The 19,844-nt window shown below is 39.7% G+C and overlaps 1 protein-coding gene across 16 annotated transcripts in view; it reads left to right on the top strand.

Moving 5' to 3' along the window:
• nav3 (neuron navigator 3) overlaps positions 1–19,844 on the top strand; it is a 279,354-nt gene that overhangs the window by 104,891 nt on the left and 154,619 nt on the right. For 10 of the 16 annotated variants that reach the window (XM_044107972.1, XM_044107978.1, XM_044107985.1 and 7 more), the window contains exon 1: positions 2,494–2,944. The exons of 1 other annotated variant lie outside the window; for it this stretch is intronic. In XM_044107972.1, the coding sequence (XP_043963907.1) occupies positions 2,684–2,944 (261 nt within the window). In that variant the 5' untranslated portion in view covers positions 2,494–2,683. Of the gene's footprint in view, positions 1–2,469; positions 2,945–19,844 lie in introns of those variants that run through there. 5 more of the 16 variants (XM_044107989.1, XM_044107991.1, XM_044107990.1 and 2 more) reach the window with 1 other exon arrangement.

Raw genomic sequence — 19,844 nt, 5'->3', positions numbered from 1 at the left:
TTGTTTTAGACCTGTCACGATAGCCCCTGGTGCATGATTGAAAACATGTTAAACTTGCCGGTTCTATTCTGGGCGGAGGGAGGCCGAGGCCCTGGCAAAACACTGAGCCCCCATGAAGCAGAGCGGCAGAGGAAGCAGCCACATTAAATATGTAATGAGGCCATTCTTAACAGGTTCCCCGAGAGGAACGTTTCATCCTAATATTTGATTGTTCTATTTGTGTAGGTTAAGTGTAGGGGTCGCTTCAGAAATGAGAAGGCAATGTATAAGGATCTACAGCATGGGTTTGTTGAGGAAAAGTTCCATTGTTGCGAGTTTTAGGGAAATATTGGGCCTGCATATTCTTTTCCTTTTTTTTTTTTTTTTTTTTAATGCTCCTTTTATTGGACAATACCATCTTTAAACGTTCCAGTTGCCATGACTCCACACTGTGCCCCTCTGATTCCTGGACTTTCCTCAGCCTCTGTAACCGGAACCAGATGCAGCCTTTCCATATAAAACTCAACTTATGAGGGATTCCTTAGGAAAGGAAAAAAAAATAAGCAAAAACAAGATGCATGTCATATTCCATGGTTTTAATAGAGTCCAAATGGACCACATACAGGCCATATGTTTGTGGTCTTTACAGCTGTATACATGAAGGGAATCTACGCTAATCTTTGTTAGTCTTATGAGAAACATGGTTGAAATAAATAAAAACAAAACATTATTAAACATAAAAGAAAACTTAATTTAGGAGTTTGTTTTCAGGATCTTTCACTTTCTGTCATGATTGTGATGGTTGGATAAAAGAAATTGACTGGTAAAAGGTTTTCAGCGAAGCTATTTCATCCTCCTTATTCTCAACTTCCCCACCTAATTATAGGCGACCCACCTCAGCCTGTATCCTCACCCCCAAACTACACAATTAAAATCAGACATTTTGGAACTGTGCTGATTAAAAATGCAGGTTTGGCGAATAATTTGAAACCCAACTTTGTGCCTTATTTTTACTTCCCACATGAAAATAGTTTAGGCATTAAAACGTTAATTGTTCTAACCCTAAAGCACTGATCATGAACATTAGTTCTGCTAATGCTATAGTGCTTCTGCAACACAGTATCTAGCAGAACCTAATGCTGACATGCTAACTTATATTCAGATGATATCTGCCTTTGAAAAAAATTCTACCTTGCAGCATCAATTAATTTTGACATATTTTATATGTTTTATGATGTCTTTAGATTTGCATATATCTTTTATATCGTTCCTGTGTTTGTTGTTTGAAGTAACGTTATTGGGGGAATAAAAGAGAACCTGAGCAGAGGACACACTCTTCATGCACTTCAAAATGAGAGCATGACTCTAAACATCTAACTAATTGAAGGATTTTTAACAGTTGACCAAAATTTCAACTTTAAAGATTTCAAACTTTACTCATCTGAAGGTCTACAAAAACAGCCAGGTGAGTTAGAATATAGTCAGAAAAAACTTTACGTGGGCGTTTTCAAAATTAGCAAAAAACGCTAAAAGAAAGATTATCTCCACTATTAGCAGTAATGTTTTCTTTTTACCCCTCCAGGGGGTCTTTTGTGGGCTCTAGTGTCCCTAATATGAAAGTAGGCTGACAGGAGAGTGGGGAAGACATGCGGCAAATATCATTGGGTCCGGGAGTCGAACCCGCGACACCCGCTATCCCCTACTCCACGCCCAGAAATGTTTTCTACAACTGACACATCACACCATTTTTTACCTGAACGTCTTTAGTCTACCACCCTGATCTGAAAAGCTTTACTGTAACAGATCTCTCCCACGACATGATGCTGCCTCCACCTTGTTTCCACTGCATTGATGGTGTGGGAGGTCTTAGTTTTTAGCCACTTTTAGCATTTTGTGTGTAGACTTCAGAAGTCTAATCTGCTCTGATCCCATCAAAGCACCTTCTTCCACCCCTAATGCAAACTTTGCTCAACTAATTAGATGGCTCCTGAATGTCAGAGCACCGCACCTTGTTTAAAGGAACCGGATACAAATGCATGCCGCACTGTTTAGCTTTTTGTGTAAATCAGATTAAAACCTTGCAGTACTTTGCGTTGGCTTATCACATGAACTTCTCTCAAAAGCCACGAAAGTTGGTGGTTGTAGCATGAAAAATGCAAAACAGTTCAACAGACATAAATACAAGACAGTCCTACACATTCTTGTCATTCTTTCTGTTACTCTCCCACCTTTTGTTTTTTTTTTTCTTCTTTCTTTTTTAGAAGAAAGTTCACACACACACACACACACGCACACACACACTGTGTGATCCGTTTCTCCAGATAGTGGCTGTTGTGTCTTTCAAAAGAGTTTAGCCCCCAGCCCTCCTAGCTCTGCTGTCTCTGGCTCGGTGGTGCACTTCTGACAGGGCGAGGAGGGAAGGGGAGGGAGCTCTGCTGCATGTGGGAGGAGAGGGAGGAGGAAGAGCGCAGGAGGAAGGAGAAGCCCTTTCAGTTTCTGGGAGTTGTGCTCGCTGAAGGCCACAGAATGAGAGCAGTTGCTTTCCTCTCACTCCAACAGGCAACTGCAGGTTTTCTGTAGCTCTGGCTCCCTCAGAGGAAAAAACCCTCCTGATTTCCTCTGATTTTTTATTTTTATTTTATTTTTTTTTCCACTTCCTTTCTCCCACCACCACCGCTCTTAATTTTATTGGCCTGGAAGTACAATGCCTGTAGTTGGTGTGGCTTCCAAGCTGAGGCAACCATCTGTGGTGGGCACCAAGCCGGTGCACACTGCCCTCCCCATCCCCAGCGCCGTCCGAGCGGCCGCCTCGCAGGGCTTCATGGCCCGGCAGCGGGACCTCGGGCCGGGCAACAGCACCCCGGCGCTCAACTGCCAGCTGTCGGCCAGGTCCGAGTACCAGCAGGAGAGGAGGACGGCGGGAGGAAAGGCCAGAGCAGAGAGCGAGGAGAGCAAGATCTGCAAGGTAAGTGGAGGGCTTGTGTATCGGCCGGCGGCGCAGGTGTCAGGCTGTCAGCTCCCTCTGGGCTGCAGCAGATGTCTGTCTTCCTCTGTAGCAGATTTCTTTTTTTTGCACAGCAGTGAGTCATTTGTGCTGCGCTGGAATGTTGTCGCATCATCAACTCAGAGGGGAAAGTAGATGAGCGATGAATCACTGACCGTGTCCTGACTCTCTCTTTGCCCCGTCTGCGTTGTTTTCGGGGCAGAATGGAAGTTAAGCCCTTTTTTATGAAGGAAACTTTAAAGACCTTTCTATCTACAGTGCTGGGATAGATTGGATAGATTTCCAAACATTTCCAAAGCATGTTTTTAATACATTGTGTGTTCTAGATTAGCAGACTTTCTTCCCTTTTCCGATGTACTCGGCTGACTTTCAAAGACTGCAGCTGGGGAGTTAAGTTGGTCTACAGAGTGGAGGGAGGAGAATTCAAACCTCCCCGCCAAATGCTTCCAGCAACTCGCTGGCCCATCCCACTTACCGAGCTGTCAGAGCGCAAACTGAAGCTTTCCTCTTTGTTTTCCCTCCAGCTGTCCACCAGCCGTCTCTTCTTTCTGTTTACACACAAATAAACTAGAAAGAAACCCAAATGTACTTTTCCAATCTGGATTTCATGTTTTTGATGAGGAACAAAACGGTGGATTTGTTTATTTCTCCTGGGCTAGAGGAAACACAAATGAGTCCATTCTCTGCTGCTGGCGAATCCTCCCAACGTGTCTTTGACCGAGTCCACTTCGCCTCCTGACTGAAGGGGGGGAGGTTTGGAGTTCAGCATTAACCTGTTGCTAAACTGACATTATCATAACTTTTCTTTGAGGTTTTTTTTCATCAGTTTGGTGCATTAAACTGAGGTTCTGTGTAGATATTCTCAGTCATTTATAAGCCTGAAGCAATTTCTCAAATGATGCAAATGATTCAGTTAAAAAAAACAAAAAAACAACTTGTTGAGGCAGAAATCTTATTTATTGATCAGCTGCCAAATTTTTTTAAAATTTTTTTATTTCTCACGGTCACATGTTTCAGGGACAGTTATTGTGGTTGCGCAGCATGCTACTGTTTACTTTAAGTTAGCCAGAGAGTTAGTGAGAGATTGACTGGACTTGTTGGGAATCCTCAGAGCAGGGCAAGTAAAGCAGAAAAGTTTACAGCCATGGGATACAATGCTAGACTTTTGGTAGCTGCTCAGCCAATATACTTTCAGCTATATCGGTCACTTCATGAGGGTAATCACTCCGTTCTAAGTACCCCAGGGGTAAAGGAAAGTTTTATTTGTGTACGGACAACAAATATGGTAAAAGTTTTGAAAATCAGCTGGATGAGTCACAAGAGTTGGCTGCCTCAGGCGGATATTGTTAAGTGGAGAAAATAAATAATTTCTCCACGATCTTATGTTTTTGAACCACCGCTTTTGTCTTTAACAAGTAACATTGTGTTTCCTTAGTTCTACATTCTGTTCTATTTATCAGTCATCTTGTTTGTTTGTTTGTTTGTTTGTTTGTTTTTTATTATTTAGTTTAGTATTGTTTAGTAGTTATGTTCATGATTATATGATTTGTTCCCCCTTTGTTTCCTTTGTTTTTGTTCTTTATAGCATGTTGTTGCATTTTATGAAACACTTGGCTGCAAGCTAAATTTGACTGTTTTAAAAAATGTCTGTTCAATATTTGGTCAGGTAGAGTTGTGTCCCACAATTTTCATACCTGTGGGTATGAAAAAAGTAGTTGAACTAATTTAGCTATTGGCAAAATAGCTAAATTAGTTCAACTTACTGGGTAACTTTAAACTCACCTGACAATTTCTATACTATTTTACAACTCATTGTGATAAGACAAAGATTACTATTACTTATAATACCTCAACAAAACCTTATTTCAAAAACTTCTAACTATTCCTTTAAAGCCAGTGTTTCGTTTGGGGATTTTGAAGCTGAACATGTCCCATTTTTTTCCCCCCTACTTTGCGGAAATCCCTTAGGGGCTTCTCATCATCACCATTAACCCAACTTGACAGTTTGACACTTTCTGCAAGCACGTCCTTCTGATACCTGCACTTAATATTCCTGGCAGTTTACAGATCTTAAACTTCTCATTGACTGAGCATCACCTAAATTGCTTCGGAAAGGAAATCAGTGTACCATAGGCAGGAAGAAATCTCCGGCTTGCCCCGGCCTGTCGGTGTGGTTGAGGAATGGGTGGTATGGAGGAGTAATTAGTCTGTCTAATTGTGTTGTGTAGTCCTTTAAGAACCTAAGAACTCCTCTGCATGTCAGGAAAAAAAGACTGAAATCCATTTCATTGCTCTGTTTGCATACACCAACACTCCTTGTTTGTTTCTTCTCGATTATCACTCAGGATCAAGTGTGTGCGTGGGGGTGTGCGTGTGTGTGTATGGGATGCAGGGTGTGAGTTCCTGCTTGTTTGTGCAAATGCAACCCCCCTCTCAGTCCCCCTCTGTGTGGCCAATAGTGCCAGCAAGTGTTGGCTTGTTTGCCAGAAGTTCAGCACATCCTTACTTTGGTTGTATTTTCCGAGGTTTTAAGCATTTCTGGAGGCTCTGCTGGAAGTTTCCACCTTCCTGGTTACAACAATCGGATTTGACCCGTAACGGAGACCCACCTTATGATGAGTTGAGGCAAAAGCTCCTCAATCTATTTTATTATAAGCAGAAGTAAACAAATGCTTCACCAGCAGAGAGACATGGCAACAGATGCAGCAACTGCAGCAGGATGACCAAATTTGGGTGTTGCACATTTTAAAGCATTAAGCCTGCAAGAAGACTTTCCAAAGAGCTGCCAAAGTTAATCTCCCCACAAATACCTTTGTTACAACTCCAATCCCTTTCCCCTGCTCGGGTTGAACAGTTTAATATTATCACATGTACTGTAATGTAAGGGTGAGAACAGGGTCACTTTTTACTGAACGACTGCCGCTCCCTGGCTGGCTCAGAGGGTAATGGTGTGTGGAAAGGACACAATTATCCTTCTTAGACCAGGTTTATATTGAATGGAACTTAAAATGTGCTGATATATTCGGCTGTGTGTCATTTTGCTTTTGCCGCTAAAGTAAAACATGGCTAAAGGCATTTATTCGAAGTGTCATTTAAATAAAAAAAAAAAGTAGATTGCTACAGTGTTTGAGTGGATTAGAGGCTGATAAATCTATTGTTTTATGCTTGTATTGCTAATACTAGCTAACCTTCTTTCTGATAACATTATTGGCAAATTGCACTGCTTTCAATTGTAATATGGCAAGTTGTTCCTAGATCTGAGTTAACTTCTTCCTACTTGAATTTAATCACAATTGTATATAACAAATAAATTGATTGCATTTATCCATTGATACAGGTGTTAAATTAGGTAGCCATTATTAATTTGAATATGGTTATATACAGTACACACCATAGATATGAGTTTAGGTATGATTCAAATTAGCGACATTAGACATTTTCCAGTCTCACGAATGTAGATTATGTTGGTGCTGCTAATGTTTAAAACTGAATTCCATGTAATTTCTGTATAATATATGTAGTTGAGTGCAGAAAAAATCCTAAATGATGGTTGATCATGGGTGTAATCAGATCCCGCAAAATTAAAACGCAATGTTTCTCAAGTCTTTCTCAAGTCCAGTTGCTTTTAGCTTGACTTCAAAAGGGGAAATAATTTTAAGGTGTGAAGAGCCTCTAAAATGAAAGGTACGTCCATTAAGCTTAATAAAAGTAGCTGAAATCTAGCTGCTTGTTCTATACTTTGCTTCATGTAGGACATCTATATAGGACATGTATATGAAGCAAAGCTATTGAGAAACATTGCTTTTTTTTTTTTTTTTTTAACCCAGTTGCTAACATTTGGCCATAATGTATGTAATGCACCAGCTTCGCTATGATGCAGTCTGTAAATTGCATGCACTGTAAACAACAAAAAAGAGAGGAGGGCCACAACATCTTTGCCAGCAATATAATGTCTTAAACATTCCTTTTGCTCCAAGTTTAATTCCTCAGTATTTGGAAGTGTGGCCAACACGGTTTGGCTTGAAGGATTGAATGGCTTCGTTCACTTCCTCCGATGCCATTGCCAAACTACAACCCTGTATAGCTGGACTACGATTACAAAGCAGTGCAGAAACTCAGCGTCATCATTCCCATCTCTTCTGTTTATCGATCGCCCAGTTCAAATTCATCGTTAGAAATCAAGCTAACTGGGAGAAATCCCAAATAGAGCACTGAAGGGAGATGAGAATCAAGTGGATTTTTATAGGAAGCTAATGGCCATGCTAAAGAGTAGCAGTAGCAGTAACCCTATAGGGTTTAAACTGCAAAGACCTTTCAGACCTTTCTAATATTTATCAAAACAAAGATTGCTTTGATAGTTTTTGTGAAAATGTAATTGCTTGTTCGTGTTTCCAACACTACTTTTAAGAGCACTGTTGTTTTCCGTAGTATTTTTACTTCTGTATTTGCTTTGAGATTCCAGACGAGTTTGCAGAGAAGAGGTTAAGAAGCCAGAGCTCCTATGAGACATTATTAAACCACAGCCTTGCATGTCTTTGGTAGTACTGGGGAACACCTGCGCTTATCAAAGGCTTAATCTTAATCTTTCCATGATTTGGAGCTGTCAGAGATACCAATTTATCATCCTTGATGGAGATGAGAACAAGGTTAGACGTTTCACTCGTCTTGTTGTTCTTTATGCTGACAGTTCACATCAGTCACTGTCAGTGGCACTGCAGGATGACAGGCCATGAAGAAGCACTCACAGGAATGGACCAGGCTTCAATAAAGTGCAGCTCCCACTAATATGGAATTAGTTTGTCCCTCATGACTTTTGGCTGCTGTCCAAGTCACACAGCCAGGGGTAATTTAGTGTTTTTAAAGAACTGAACTCTACATAAAGGTCTTTTATCAAATATATGACAGGTAAATGAAGAAAAAAAACTTCTCATTCACTATCCACAATGTTTGTGTCCTTTTACTTTAAGGGGTCCGCATTCTGCTGTTAATCTGCCTTACCCAAGTGAAGAAAATCATTTCTGTAGGGTAAACATGGCTGCTATCAAAAATTTCTTTCACCCAACTCATGACCGTTACATGCGGGTATTTTTGTGACCCTTTGATGTTCGGGAAAGGTTATTATGCAGAGTATGTGAGTATTTACCGGAGGTGCAGACAAGCGCCAGACACGCTTGTCCACTTTAAGAGCAAAAAAACATCCTGTTGACCCTGCGTGCATCCGTCTGTGCAGACGATACTCGACCGACTGCAGAAAACAATCCGGATCTCTTGTTGTCTATTTTCTTATTTGGGTCATCTTCTGCTCTGTTCCGGATAAACTTCTAGAAACATGGACACGCTCAAAGTAGGTCTAGTTGCATGAAGTGTCAGTCGTCCAGTGGCTTGAGTGACTAGAATGTAAGCAGTGGTTGTTCTTTCTCTGGGTGGCCCTTACTGTGTGTATTTTCTCTCTTTAGCTTTCCGTCTCTTTGACTGCATGGTTTTCACTTTGTATCAACTGTTTTATGGTTTCCAAGAGTCTTTTTGATATTTTTGAATGCAAACCGGGTTTGACTTTTCCGATTCACATAGGCTTGTCTCAGTGTTCTGCTCAAAGCCACACCATTTCAACTGCAGCTCCATAGGTGGGCTATCATTTCTGTCGACTCAAAAGAGGAAAAGTTGTCAACTTTGGAGGGATTTGTAAGCAACAATTTGAAGCAACCTTTTTGTGCTTTTTGTTTCCGAGGAAGAAGTTGACCCGTTTAAAAAACATGGGATTTCACATCTATTGCTGGTCCTAACAGGTCCATAATCGCACCTGTGTCACAGTGGCGTAAAGAGATTATTTTTCTGAGAAGGACGGAAATATAATGTGGTGGGAGGATCGTATCGTGGACATGTTTTTGTTTTAATATTTAACGAGGTTCGTGTTAAAACATCAGATACGTCTGTCGTCGTTTCTTTGTTTTGTGAACAAGGTTTTGTTTTTGTGCCAAGCAAAATGTGGATAAACTAACTATAGATGAGCTTAGTTATACTTGCATGTATAATAATTATGCTCTGAAAGTGAGACTTTCAGCTGTTTCCATTCACACTGTGTTTGATGCAGTGACATCACATACAGCCACTGTAGGACTTGAACATTTGTATTTCTTTGACACAGACATAAGAGGATCAGTGCTGTAAGAATTCCCATATCTACCTGATTGCTGCCAGTATTCTATTTTTTATTTTTTTATTTTCTTTACTATATGTTTATTGATTATGTTTCAATTAAACAATGATATACAGAACACAGAGCAGAACAACTGTCGGCAAGGAGAATTACTTACATTCTGACAAAGATGAACATATACAGGAGGAAAAACAGCATACAAATTTACATCCCAATCTTTGGATTTTTGAGCAGCATTTAAAGTGACAGTATAAGAGGCCTGATTCAGTCATTGTTTTCTAGAAATCTAGATCTCAGCATGAACGTTAATTTTTCCATTTTGTGGGTTTCGTCCACCGGTTCCAGCCAGTTCTTCAGAGTTGGTGGATCAGGTTGAAGCCATTTCCAAGTGATCAATTTTTTGACTGTAGAACTGAAGATTTTTAAGAAATATTTGTCACACATGTTCCAACACTCAGGAACGGCACCAAGCAGCAGTAACATGGTGGGTTGTTGAAGTTTAAGGTCCAAAATTGTTTCAATCTTCTCCAAAACTTCTTTCCAATAAGACTTGATCTTTATGCAAGACCAGAAAATATGGGTGTGATTTGCCTCTGTGTCCCCGCATCCTCTCCAACATTTAGAAGCATTTGGGTTTCTATAAAACTGCTGCTTTGGTGTTCGAAAAAATCGTGACAAGTTTTTCCCAACTGAATTCATGCCAATAGTTTGAGGAGGAGGTTGAAGCCGCTGATTCACACATATTGTCCCACTGTTCTTGAGGTATTTCAGTGTTCAACTCTTCCTCCCATTTTTTCCTAACATAATCTATTGACATTCCTCTGGATCCCAACAGCCCCTGATAAAGTTTGGAAATGGTGATCTTGCCAGGCGTGGAGTAAGCTTGTGAAACCAATTGAATTATTTCGTTAGACTCTAAGATGCTGTCTTTTAATATGTTTGAGAAAAAATATTGTCTAAATTGTAAATATCTAAAGAAGTCCCCTTTTTCTAAATCAAATCTTTGTTGTAGTGTGTGGAAGCTTGGTAGTGTATTTTTGTCCAGTATCTTGCAATAAGCAGTTATTCCTTTCTGTGACCAGTTTTTGAAACTGGAATCTAATTGTTTAGGGGTGAAATCTGAGTCAAATGCGGCCCATCTGAGAATTCGTATTTGGTTATCCGAGTTTAATTAGCATTGTATTTTTTAAAATGACAAACATTGTCAGAAGCGATTGCTTGCTGCATTGGCAATTTCCAAGCTCACTGGGAACTTGGTGCTCTTCAAACCCTCCGTAGGGTGCTGGTTTGTTAGATCTTAAACCTAGTCTCTATTAAACATTTGTCCTAAGCTTCCACGTCCTCCCTACACAAATTGCTGTGTATAAAGTCACACTCATCTTCAGAGTTGCATAACATCACTATTCATTAGCAATTCTTTTTGCTGCTTTCTTGACTGGCATGTTTCTGGACATAGGATACAGAAATAAATAAAACTATCAACTATGAGCCGAAAAATGACAACTGCCTACATAGAGAAAGAAAAGTTGCTGCTTTGTCTCGGCACCTTTTTGTATCAGTTTGATAAACTTTATCCTGAGCTGAGCAAAAGTTTGTTCCTGCAGTTGTGGCATCATGGCAGTAGAAGGTCAAACAGTCTGTGGTCTGTTCAGCCAATTAGAACTAATGTGTTAACAGAAGAAAGCACCCCAGTTCACTTTCCCTGATCCAAGCTGGAAACATGGCAGTGATTTTTGTTCTAGCACATCATACTGAACCATGAGATTATCAAATTAAACATACAGAAAAAACAAAATCAGATTACCTTAACATATGCTTTAGCCACCGCAGATTTGATTTACTCATATTTCTTTGCGCTGGTTCATTTCATCTGAGATTTCCTAATGATCCCTGGGTAAAAATTGAAAAAAAGAGACAATATTATCCATTCCACTGCTTTCTCTTCCCTACTACTTTCAGTGTTCCCTGTCTGACACGCACTATATCATTGCCTTCCATCCCACAGGGAGTCTGCAGTTGGCCGCAGCGTTTAAATCTTGGAGTGAGAACACACAGAGCGGCCGGTGTTTACAGTACAGCCACCCCGGTTAAAAATACTCTCCTCTGGAAGTACAGGCACAGTGTTCATTCTGCAACTTCAAGACAAATTAGACTTGTCGTAAAGCATTTTCATATGCAGAATTTCAGGAGCAAGGCATTTACAAAGAAATTCATTGTTCAGGCCAACTTAGATGGTGACTAAAATACCATAATTAATGGCAAAATGCACATGCAAAATCCAAAACTATATACATTCAGTGTTGTGTAAGCCCTCAACAGGATGCATTAGTCTAATGCATATATTTCAGTGGGAATTAATTGCATCCTTAAGTCTTTGTTGTGGGAAAGTGGTTACCCATCGACTCGGGAGACCTGGACATAATAATATTCTCCAGCAATTATGCAAGGTCCCACGGCATTCCCAAGGGAGAAAAAGTATGTGCCCCTTCAGTTCATTCTGGCTTTCACCTGGAGTCTAGTTCCAGTGAGACATGCCTGGAAGCCCTCCAAAGTGAGGCCTACACTAATTCAAGCATTAGTGGAGCAAATCTTCTCCAAAGTTCACTCCTGATTACAGAGCTCCTTACAAAGCTTAGTTTAGCCTCCCTTCAGACAAAACTTATTGCAGCCTTTTATATGCAGAGTCTTGTTGTCATAATTTCTTGGTCATGGGGATCAATTCCGGTTAGAACATAAATTTCCAAGTACAGAGTTTCAGCTCTGCTCCTTCATCACTATCAAAATTCAAGCAACACACCACTTATAGCAGATATAATTTTATTCCATCCCCTCATCCATTTCCTCCTCCATCATCCAATGGTCTTAGAAAGGCTGCAACATGCTAGAACTACTCTTTGGCGTGGCACACAGCCTCACACCTGATCAAGCGAAAGTAGTCTACTTACTATAACTTCTTCACACTTGACTGAGAGTCTCTCTCGTGTATGCTGAAGGTAAAAGCTTAAAGACAAAAAGAAGCAGAACCACATCAGCTGCGTTAAAGCAGAAGTTCCAAAGTTTCCAAAGTTACGAATTCAGGGTCCTGTCCATGAACACAGCTCTGGAGCACATCACATTTTGACTACTGACCATGTTGGGTGTTGGAAATGAGGGATGGGAGTATTGAACAGAGCGACTGCATTTGCTTTACCAAGTTGCTTATGCTAAGGCAGCCATCGCTTCCACTTGTTCAAATCAAGCTAATTTGTCTGTGGAAGTAGCTCTATAGTAAGGTCTACCACTTGAGCAAATAAACCTAAAGCACTTGGCTAGAGTGGGTTAAAGTTATTGAAGTAATTTTTCAAGTTCTTATGAAAGTCCAATCTGATCCTTTCCTTTAAATTTACCACATTTCCCACCTTTAAATGTGCAGTGTTGATCTTCTTGTCCAACTTTTTGTAAACCCATAACAGACTCTCAAGGACTCTGCCTCAACACACTTGATGCCTACAGGTTGAAACTTTGCACTAACTCAGTCAAGACATACTACACACACCCATGCAAGCTGCTTTGAGTGTGTGGCAATTGTTATCCATCTTTCCTTTCACTGCAGGTTTTTCCCATTTGTCTCTCTTTAGATGCCAGTTTTTCTGCAGGTTCTGTTTTCTTTTCATTCTCTTTCAGGGACTCCTTTTCCAGCTCTTCTGTTTTCCACTCAGTTTTTTGTCACTGTCTCTCTGCTGTTTCCCATTCCCAGCATTCCTCTTAGTCCTTTTTTCCCCTTCTTTTACTGGAACTTTTCTTATATTCTGTCCCCCATTCAACTTACTTACTGTTATTTTCCTTTGACCTTTTCTCTTCTTGTCCCCCTCTTTTTTTTTTTTTCTCGATCGCCTTTTTTTCAATTAATCTTTTTATTTCTGTGAAATACTTGATGACAAAACCAGAACGGGGAAGATTTAACACACACCTGGTTCAGTCCTGCTTCTCCAGCTGTCGCAGATAAAATTTCCTTTCTCAAAGAGTTGATCACTCTTTTTCTTTTCTTTTTTCTTTTTTTTTTTACATATGATGTTTTTTCTTCCTTATTCCAAGCTATATTGTGTCTCCAGTACATCAAGTCCTGAGTAAAGCAGCTGGAGGCAAACATCTAGGTTAACTGGTGTCAGAAACATCCAACCATGTATGGAGTGAGATCAAACGTGTTAACACATCTGGTAACACATGCTAACAAGAGCCAGGTCTGCGTCTGCGTTGCTACTAGGAATGCAGAGACCGATGTTGTGAGTTGTGTCTGTTATAGTGACTCATGACTTACTCAGCACTAGAGCAACTTTGAACAGCTTTACAAGAATTCCTTGCATTTCCGAGTCCCATTGGAAGGAAGAGGTAACTTGTGGGTCAGGAATGGCAGTATGGTAATAACATGATCTAATATTATGTCTTTTTATAGTAGAATTATGAACCAAAGTTGTTGCATGTTTGTTGGTATCCCAACTCGGATTAAATTGAAAATAGGAATACTCTTAAGTTTGGTGGTCAAAAGTAAATTAAAATTTGGCATGCAAAGTGGGGCCAACCAGTCAGAGCTGGTGGCGCAAAAGAGGTGAAGAGGAGCACAAACAAGAAATTACCAAAAGGAACAGGATTGGGAACTTGATGTCAGAGTGACTGCGAAGGTTAAGAGATCTGGAGACAAAGTAAGAGAGGCAAGACTGAGACGGTTTGCAAAATGCAGAAGAGGGATCAGTGTACACTGGACAAAGGATGTCGAATACGCAGCAGTCAGGAAGGAGGGAAGAAAGAAGACTGTGAAGAAAATTCATACATGTCCTGAATGAAGTACACAGGAAAGGGAAGCAGTTTGGGGTAGGATGAAAAGGAATCAGGCCCCTCTAGTGGTGACTGATTTGCTTATGGCCATGGTTAGAATAAAGTAAACACACTCTAGATTTTTACATTCCCAGAGATAATTACAATGCATTGATCTTTATTGATTTATAAAATCATTCATATCTAACCTCAAGTGTAAGAAAACCTCAGAAATAGACATATTTTTCCACTTCTTTTTCTGACATTGCTAAATCACTTGGAAGATCTTATTTCAGTCTAAGTTTAGCACTGTATTTCTTGCATGAAACAGTACTCTCATGAACTCTAACATTCAAAATACAATGTAACTTTTTTTCTTTCTATTTTTTTTTACAACTCCTCAGTGCTTTCTATGGTCTCATATTTGACTTTCTACTTCTGGAAAGTCATTTGCAGATGTCTTACCATTCCACCTGCCCTTTTGGTGAACATTTTTCTTCACTGTAGAATAATGAATAAATGCCTTTGTTTTATTTAGTGACTGCAGTTTTTACTCCCACCTGAAGGCTCGTATTGAACTTTAACAACTTCTTGTTTATCCGTCCTTAGAGGTTTCTGTTTTAGAGTTAATTTCCTCTCACAACACTTTGGCCTTGGTTGTTTTGTCAGGCAGTGGGCTTGTTGAATTTCATTTGCACAAAGTACAGGAACATGACCAACAGAACCTATCCATAGTCTATGTCTTTGTTAATGAAAAGAATAATGGAAAAGTTACTTTCTTGGAAGAGGAAGAAAATGTAAACTGGATACTTGGATCATTTTTAGATAGTATGTCAGTGATGGATTGGTAGGTTAACTGTTAGGGTCCAATTAGTCTCTAGGAAACAGTTTGCTCTATCCATAATCTTTCAGGAAGTAAGCAAACATGAATATTCCATTATATTCTGTAATAATGAAGTGCTGAAGGGGCTAATTTTATGTGTCATTTCTACTTAATACCAGAATGTAGTTTGTAATTGACTTGAAATGACAGGACAAGATACCAAACTCTATCTGATGGCAGACCAGATACTTAAAACCACCTGACCATTAGGAAATAAAAAGACACAAGTCTTTTATGCAGCTCATTACTAATAAATACACAGGATGCAAAAAAGATTCATAAGATCCGTACATTTGTGCTCTTGGATGTCGGAACATCTTATACTAGATGTAGAATAATGGACTGACCTGGCTGTGTCCAACTCACACAGGGAACCATCTAAACTTTGTCCCACAGAAATAGCCTCTGCTTTGAGTATGCAACGACCATTTTAGTTTTTAAAAGTAATTCCAGTATCTTGTAGTCCCACATGAAAGTGTACCCCAGAGCCCTCTATACACGCTGTTAGGTCCTTATACAATATATAAGGTCTTTGAGGTCCTTATATATTGTATAAGAACCTGGATACTTGGTTCTTTAAAATTAAAAAATGGACCAAGAAATTTAATTCTAATGACAGGATACAGGTAAAAGACTGAAAAAAGACAAAGTGATTAAGAAGACAGTGGACATAGTGGAACTTAAACTGAAGAGACTAGTATAAGGTATTTGACAAGAAATTAAGATCCCACAACACCAGATTGTAACAGATAAACAAATGACACTGAGGCCTTGCCAAACCAAGAAATACAAGGTCTTTGGTGAGATGTGTGGAGCATGAGCTTTTCCTAGAAAGGAGACAAACCTTGAGAAGTAAGAATTCCTGGACTGACGACAAATATCAATCCCTCTTTTAAGTGTGAAACTATCTTTTTTCAGCATTGTGGTTTTGAGAACGTGGAGACACTTTCTCAACCCTCTCAATCTCGAGGGTTGAGAGGAAATAAGTGCGACTGTGAAAACAGAAAGAACAGTAGCCGATATGGCAAGAACCTGCAGTATGCCGTGATTTAAACAAAATGAATATTACCTTATAGTTTCCAACTGGCTCTGGGCCACACATTATGGAAGAGAATTGAAGCAGGAGAGGAGGAGGATGTGGGCTGGTGGTCTGAAAATATAACAAGAGTTTGATTGGGCACCCAGTCTTATGTAGATGAGGGGTTTTATGATCAGTGGGGCAGGAGGGAACCTAATTCCATATACAAGCCTCAGATGCAGTAAGGGATGAAATGGAACCTTTTGATTGAAATCACTAGTCTGTGATTTACAGAACTGATATGAGGATTAATGTCTTATCAAGTTGCTGAGAAACCAAACACGTTCTGTTGCCAGTAACAATTCTAGCCTAAACCTTGCAGAATATTTGATCACTTTTCTCATTTAGACTGGTTGGTTTCATGGCACACAACTTTTAAGAAAAAGTCAACACCACAATATCACTGTACAATTTGAATATTAGAAGAAGAAAATGAAAAGAAAGAAGAAAAACTTTGTCAGATGAACTTTAACCTGACTGTAATCAAACTTTCACCTTGATTTATGGCAGTATAACCGCCTCCACTCTTCAAAATAAAGGTGTCTTGAAATCTCTTGACCTGTCCATCTTAGTTGAAAAAGTGAAGCTCGATAGTCTTGCAGTCAGACCTAACCACATCTGAATTCATAGTTTTGAGGTGATCTTTCATAGTCATATGGTAAGGTTGGGTGTGTTACATTGCACTGGTAGAATTACCTGGCATATTTATGTCAGTCATTAAGGCCTCTTTATACAAAAGCATAAATATTTGTTTGAAAAGCTTCTTGGATGGTAAACCCTGTGGGTTGTCAGATATTTTTAACCAATTACCCAACACATATACAACATGTACTATGTGTGTTTGCATCTGTGTGAAAATTCTATTTGCATTTGCGCAGGTAAATACCTTTGGTGGCTTTTCTGTTCCTAAGTAAAGGCAAAGCGTGCAGCATTATGCGAGAGCAGCCTTATTTTCCCAGGTCTGCGTCTAAGAGTAGAACTTGGCGCGAGAAGCCCGGACTGTAACTCTTTAATCGCAGAGTTGTTTACTCTTTAAATCAGCACAATTCAAGAGGTTTTGGGAGGGCTGCTCGGGCCTTGGCGCGGCAGCATGCAGACGTTTTTACAACTCACTCTGCTCAACACCATCTTGATAACAGATTCCATGGCCAAGCGCTTCGAATGTGTGTGCTTTTCTAATAAATCCAGATTATGCAATCAAACGTTGAGGAAAGCAGAACTCGCAAATACCATAAGATATGATTTATGTTTTTCTGTTAAAGTCTGTGTGAAATGCACTTCTGTGCTTAACGTTTCATGTGTGCGTGTTACTAGCTCCAGGTGTTCAGGCCTGCTATTTTTGGCACTCTGCTTCTGATAGAAGTATAAGAAAGAACCAAGCAAGTTGACTTTGACTATATTGTATAGGTTTTGCCTTGCAATAGTATTTATAACTTATGGAATCTTTCATATTTTATGTCACATCACAAACATCAATGTCTTTTCTTGGACTCTTTAGATAATAGTCCAAAACAAGGTAGCGCATAATTATGAACATAGTTTTAAATCAACATTTTTCTTCATTTTTGAGTCAGTAGCTTGTAAAACTGCAATTACGTCTGCAAGTTACTCAGGGTATGACTCTACCAGCGTCACACGTCGTAAGGTTGTCATTTTTCTTTTTAAAATACCTCAAGATCATTTAGATTAGATGGAGTGTGTCGATATTTACCATTTCCCTTCTTAGTTCCCTCTTGACATAGATTCCTGAAATGGTTTTAGTCCTGGACTTGGACTAGGCCATTCCACCTCATCCATATTCTTTGAACTAAATCATACCATTGTGTCTGTGGCCAATAAAAAAGTGGTCATTTCCTACATGGGTTGTTGCAAAGTTTAAATTGGACTAATTTTGGCCCTAGTGTGTATGACTGGTGGTAATTCTGTTGATTTCTGCAGCATTATCTTTTTGGGTTATTGCATAGCTCAAGATATTGTTTTATAACCTAACCCTGCTTTACATTTACCCAACACCTTATCCCTGACCAGTACACTTAAAGATCAGATAGAGAATCTCACAATATTCTCATTATAGTACAGTAAGAAGCAGCTGTTTAGTCATTTTCCTTAAGGAACAGCTGCTTCTTTCTGTGTAAGTATTTTTTGATTTTACTGTCCATCAGCAGTTCTTGTCAGTATAATAAACCAAACAGTAGAGTAAGACACTTTATCCTTTCTAGAGTGTCACTTTGTCAGCACAGAGTCTGTGCGTCAAGAGGTAGGGGGAATATTATGAGGCGATTTTGGGTACATTTTCCACCACTGTCCTTAAAGCTGCCAAGCCCAGGCAACCGAGCTGAGACGGGATCTGGCTTATTTAGTGGCTGCTCTCTGTCTGTCTTCAGCATTAAACACTTCACCTAACCGTTTGGGTTGGAGAATTAGCCGCACTGGGTGCAAATATGTTTGTGTTGGAAGTAGGTGCTGAGCTCTAATGCACTGCCATCCACATCCAGTGGTACCAGCAGAATACAGGCGGTGGAAAAACTTGGAGTCTTTACTTGAGGAATTATATTTGTGGTTGTTTCAACACGCTGCCGAAGTGGTCGGCCTTGGAGCGGTGTAACATCTAGAGATCAGGAGGGCTGTAATTAGGGCGATCTGTGTAAATATTTGAACATATTTATTGATGCTTGGTGACATAAGGAATTATGCACTTCTTACATTCAAGACTGAACAGGCATCCCAGTAATACCTCACTGGAAAATATGCATGGAAGCCCCAACTGCGAACTTCCCTGGTATCAATGCAGGCTGTGATAAGACTCACTGCTCCAGCAGAACTGCTCCTCATAATCGCCTCATAAGTAAAAAGAAAAAGAAAGGAAAATAAGATGAAAGACCAATCTATTTTTAACATTATTATCCATGGAAATTACTTTGATTAAAAGTAATGTAGAATTAAACCGAAAAGTTAATTTACATCAGTAATTCCAGTGAAATGTTGACTGGCTCTGGTCCACATTGGACTTGATCAAACAGTGTGAACCAAATCCAGCAGGTGACTGACTGTGAAATCTAGACTAGATCTCCTTTATCTCCCCAACCAATCTTTCTCCAAACTTCACTTCCAAGTAAAATGTAATTGTGACTTTGGCTGAAAGTTTTAGATTTCCAAGGTAACCCCACAAAATTGACCTCAAAATACCACAAAAACAGTCACAAAATCCTGAGGGAATAGTCTAAACGTAATATTCTAGTTTTAATTACCATGAGCCCTAGCTATTTAAGCCAATGAACTGAATTACTGAAATAGATATACTTCCTTCTTTAGGCTATATCTCTACAATGTCTAGAAACAGCTGGATATTTATTTAAGTTGTTTGGCAAGAAGTTCCACATCTAGACAACACAGAAAATACACCGTTATGACATGCCAAACCACTATGTGGCACTGTGATCTTAGCATGTCATCCAAACACTTGAACACTTTTGATCCTTAGCTTGCACCCCACTAGCATTTCGTAAACCATTACCTGTCTCTAAATGTAACACATACATATTCCTGACAGTTTTCTGCCCGTGCATTTATAGTACAAACCCAGTAGCCATGCATCCTGCAAATTTTCGCTTTCACCTCTGCGGAGTACTTCACACCTCCTCAGGGGGTGTTACTGAAAAGTTCCCCGTCTGAGACCTGGTTTTGAAAACTGCCGGTGGAATCATGTATACGATCGGCTGGATCGCAACAAAGATGTTACGGTTTCACTAAAGAGCGACTCCGTGTGAAAAGTGCCTTAATAACAACCAACAACAAAAACTTCCATTCAAAACCTGCTTCCAATTTAAACATTTTATCATGATTCAAAATTTTCTTTTCTACCCTAATTTTTATTTTTTTATTTTTTACACTACTTTGTAAAGCTTACCAGATTGTCATGAGTCAACACTGAGTGACCCAGTACCCTTAGATG

The sequence above is a fragment of the Gambusia affinis genome, linkage group LG23 (genome assembly GCF_019740435.1).
Source record: "Gambusia affinis linkage group LG23, SWU_Gaff_1.0, whole genome shotgun sequence".
Classification (NCBI taxonomy): Eukaryota; Metazoa; Chordata; class Actinopteri; order Cyprinodontiformes; family Poeciliidae; genus Gambusia; species Gambusia affinis.
The sequence above is the reverse complement of the archived record's forward strand: the minus strand, read 5'-3'. Positions and strand labels throughout refer to the sequence as shown.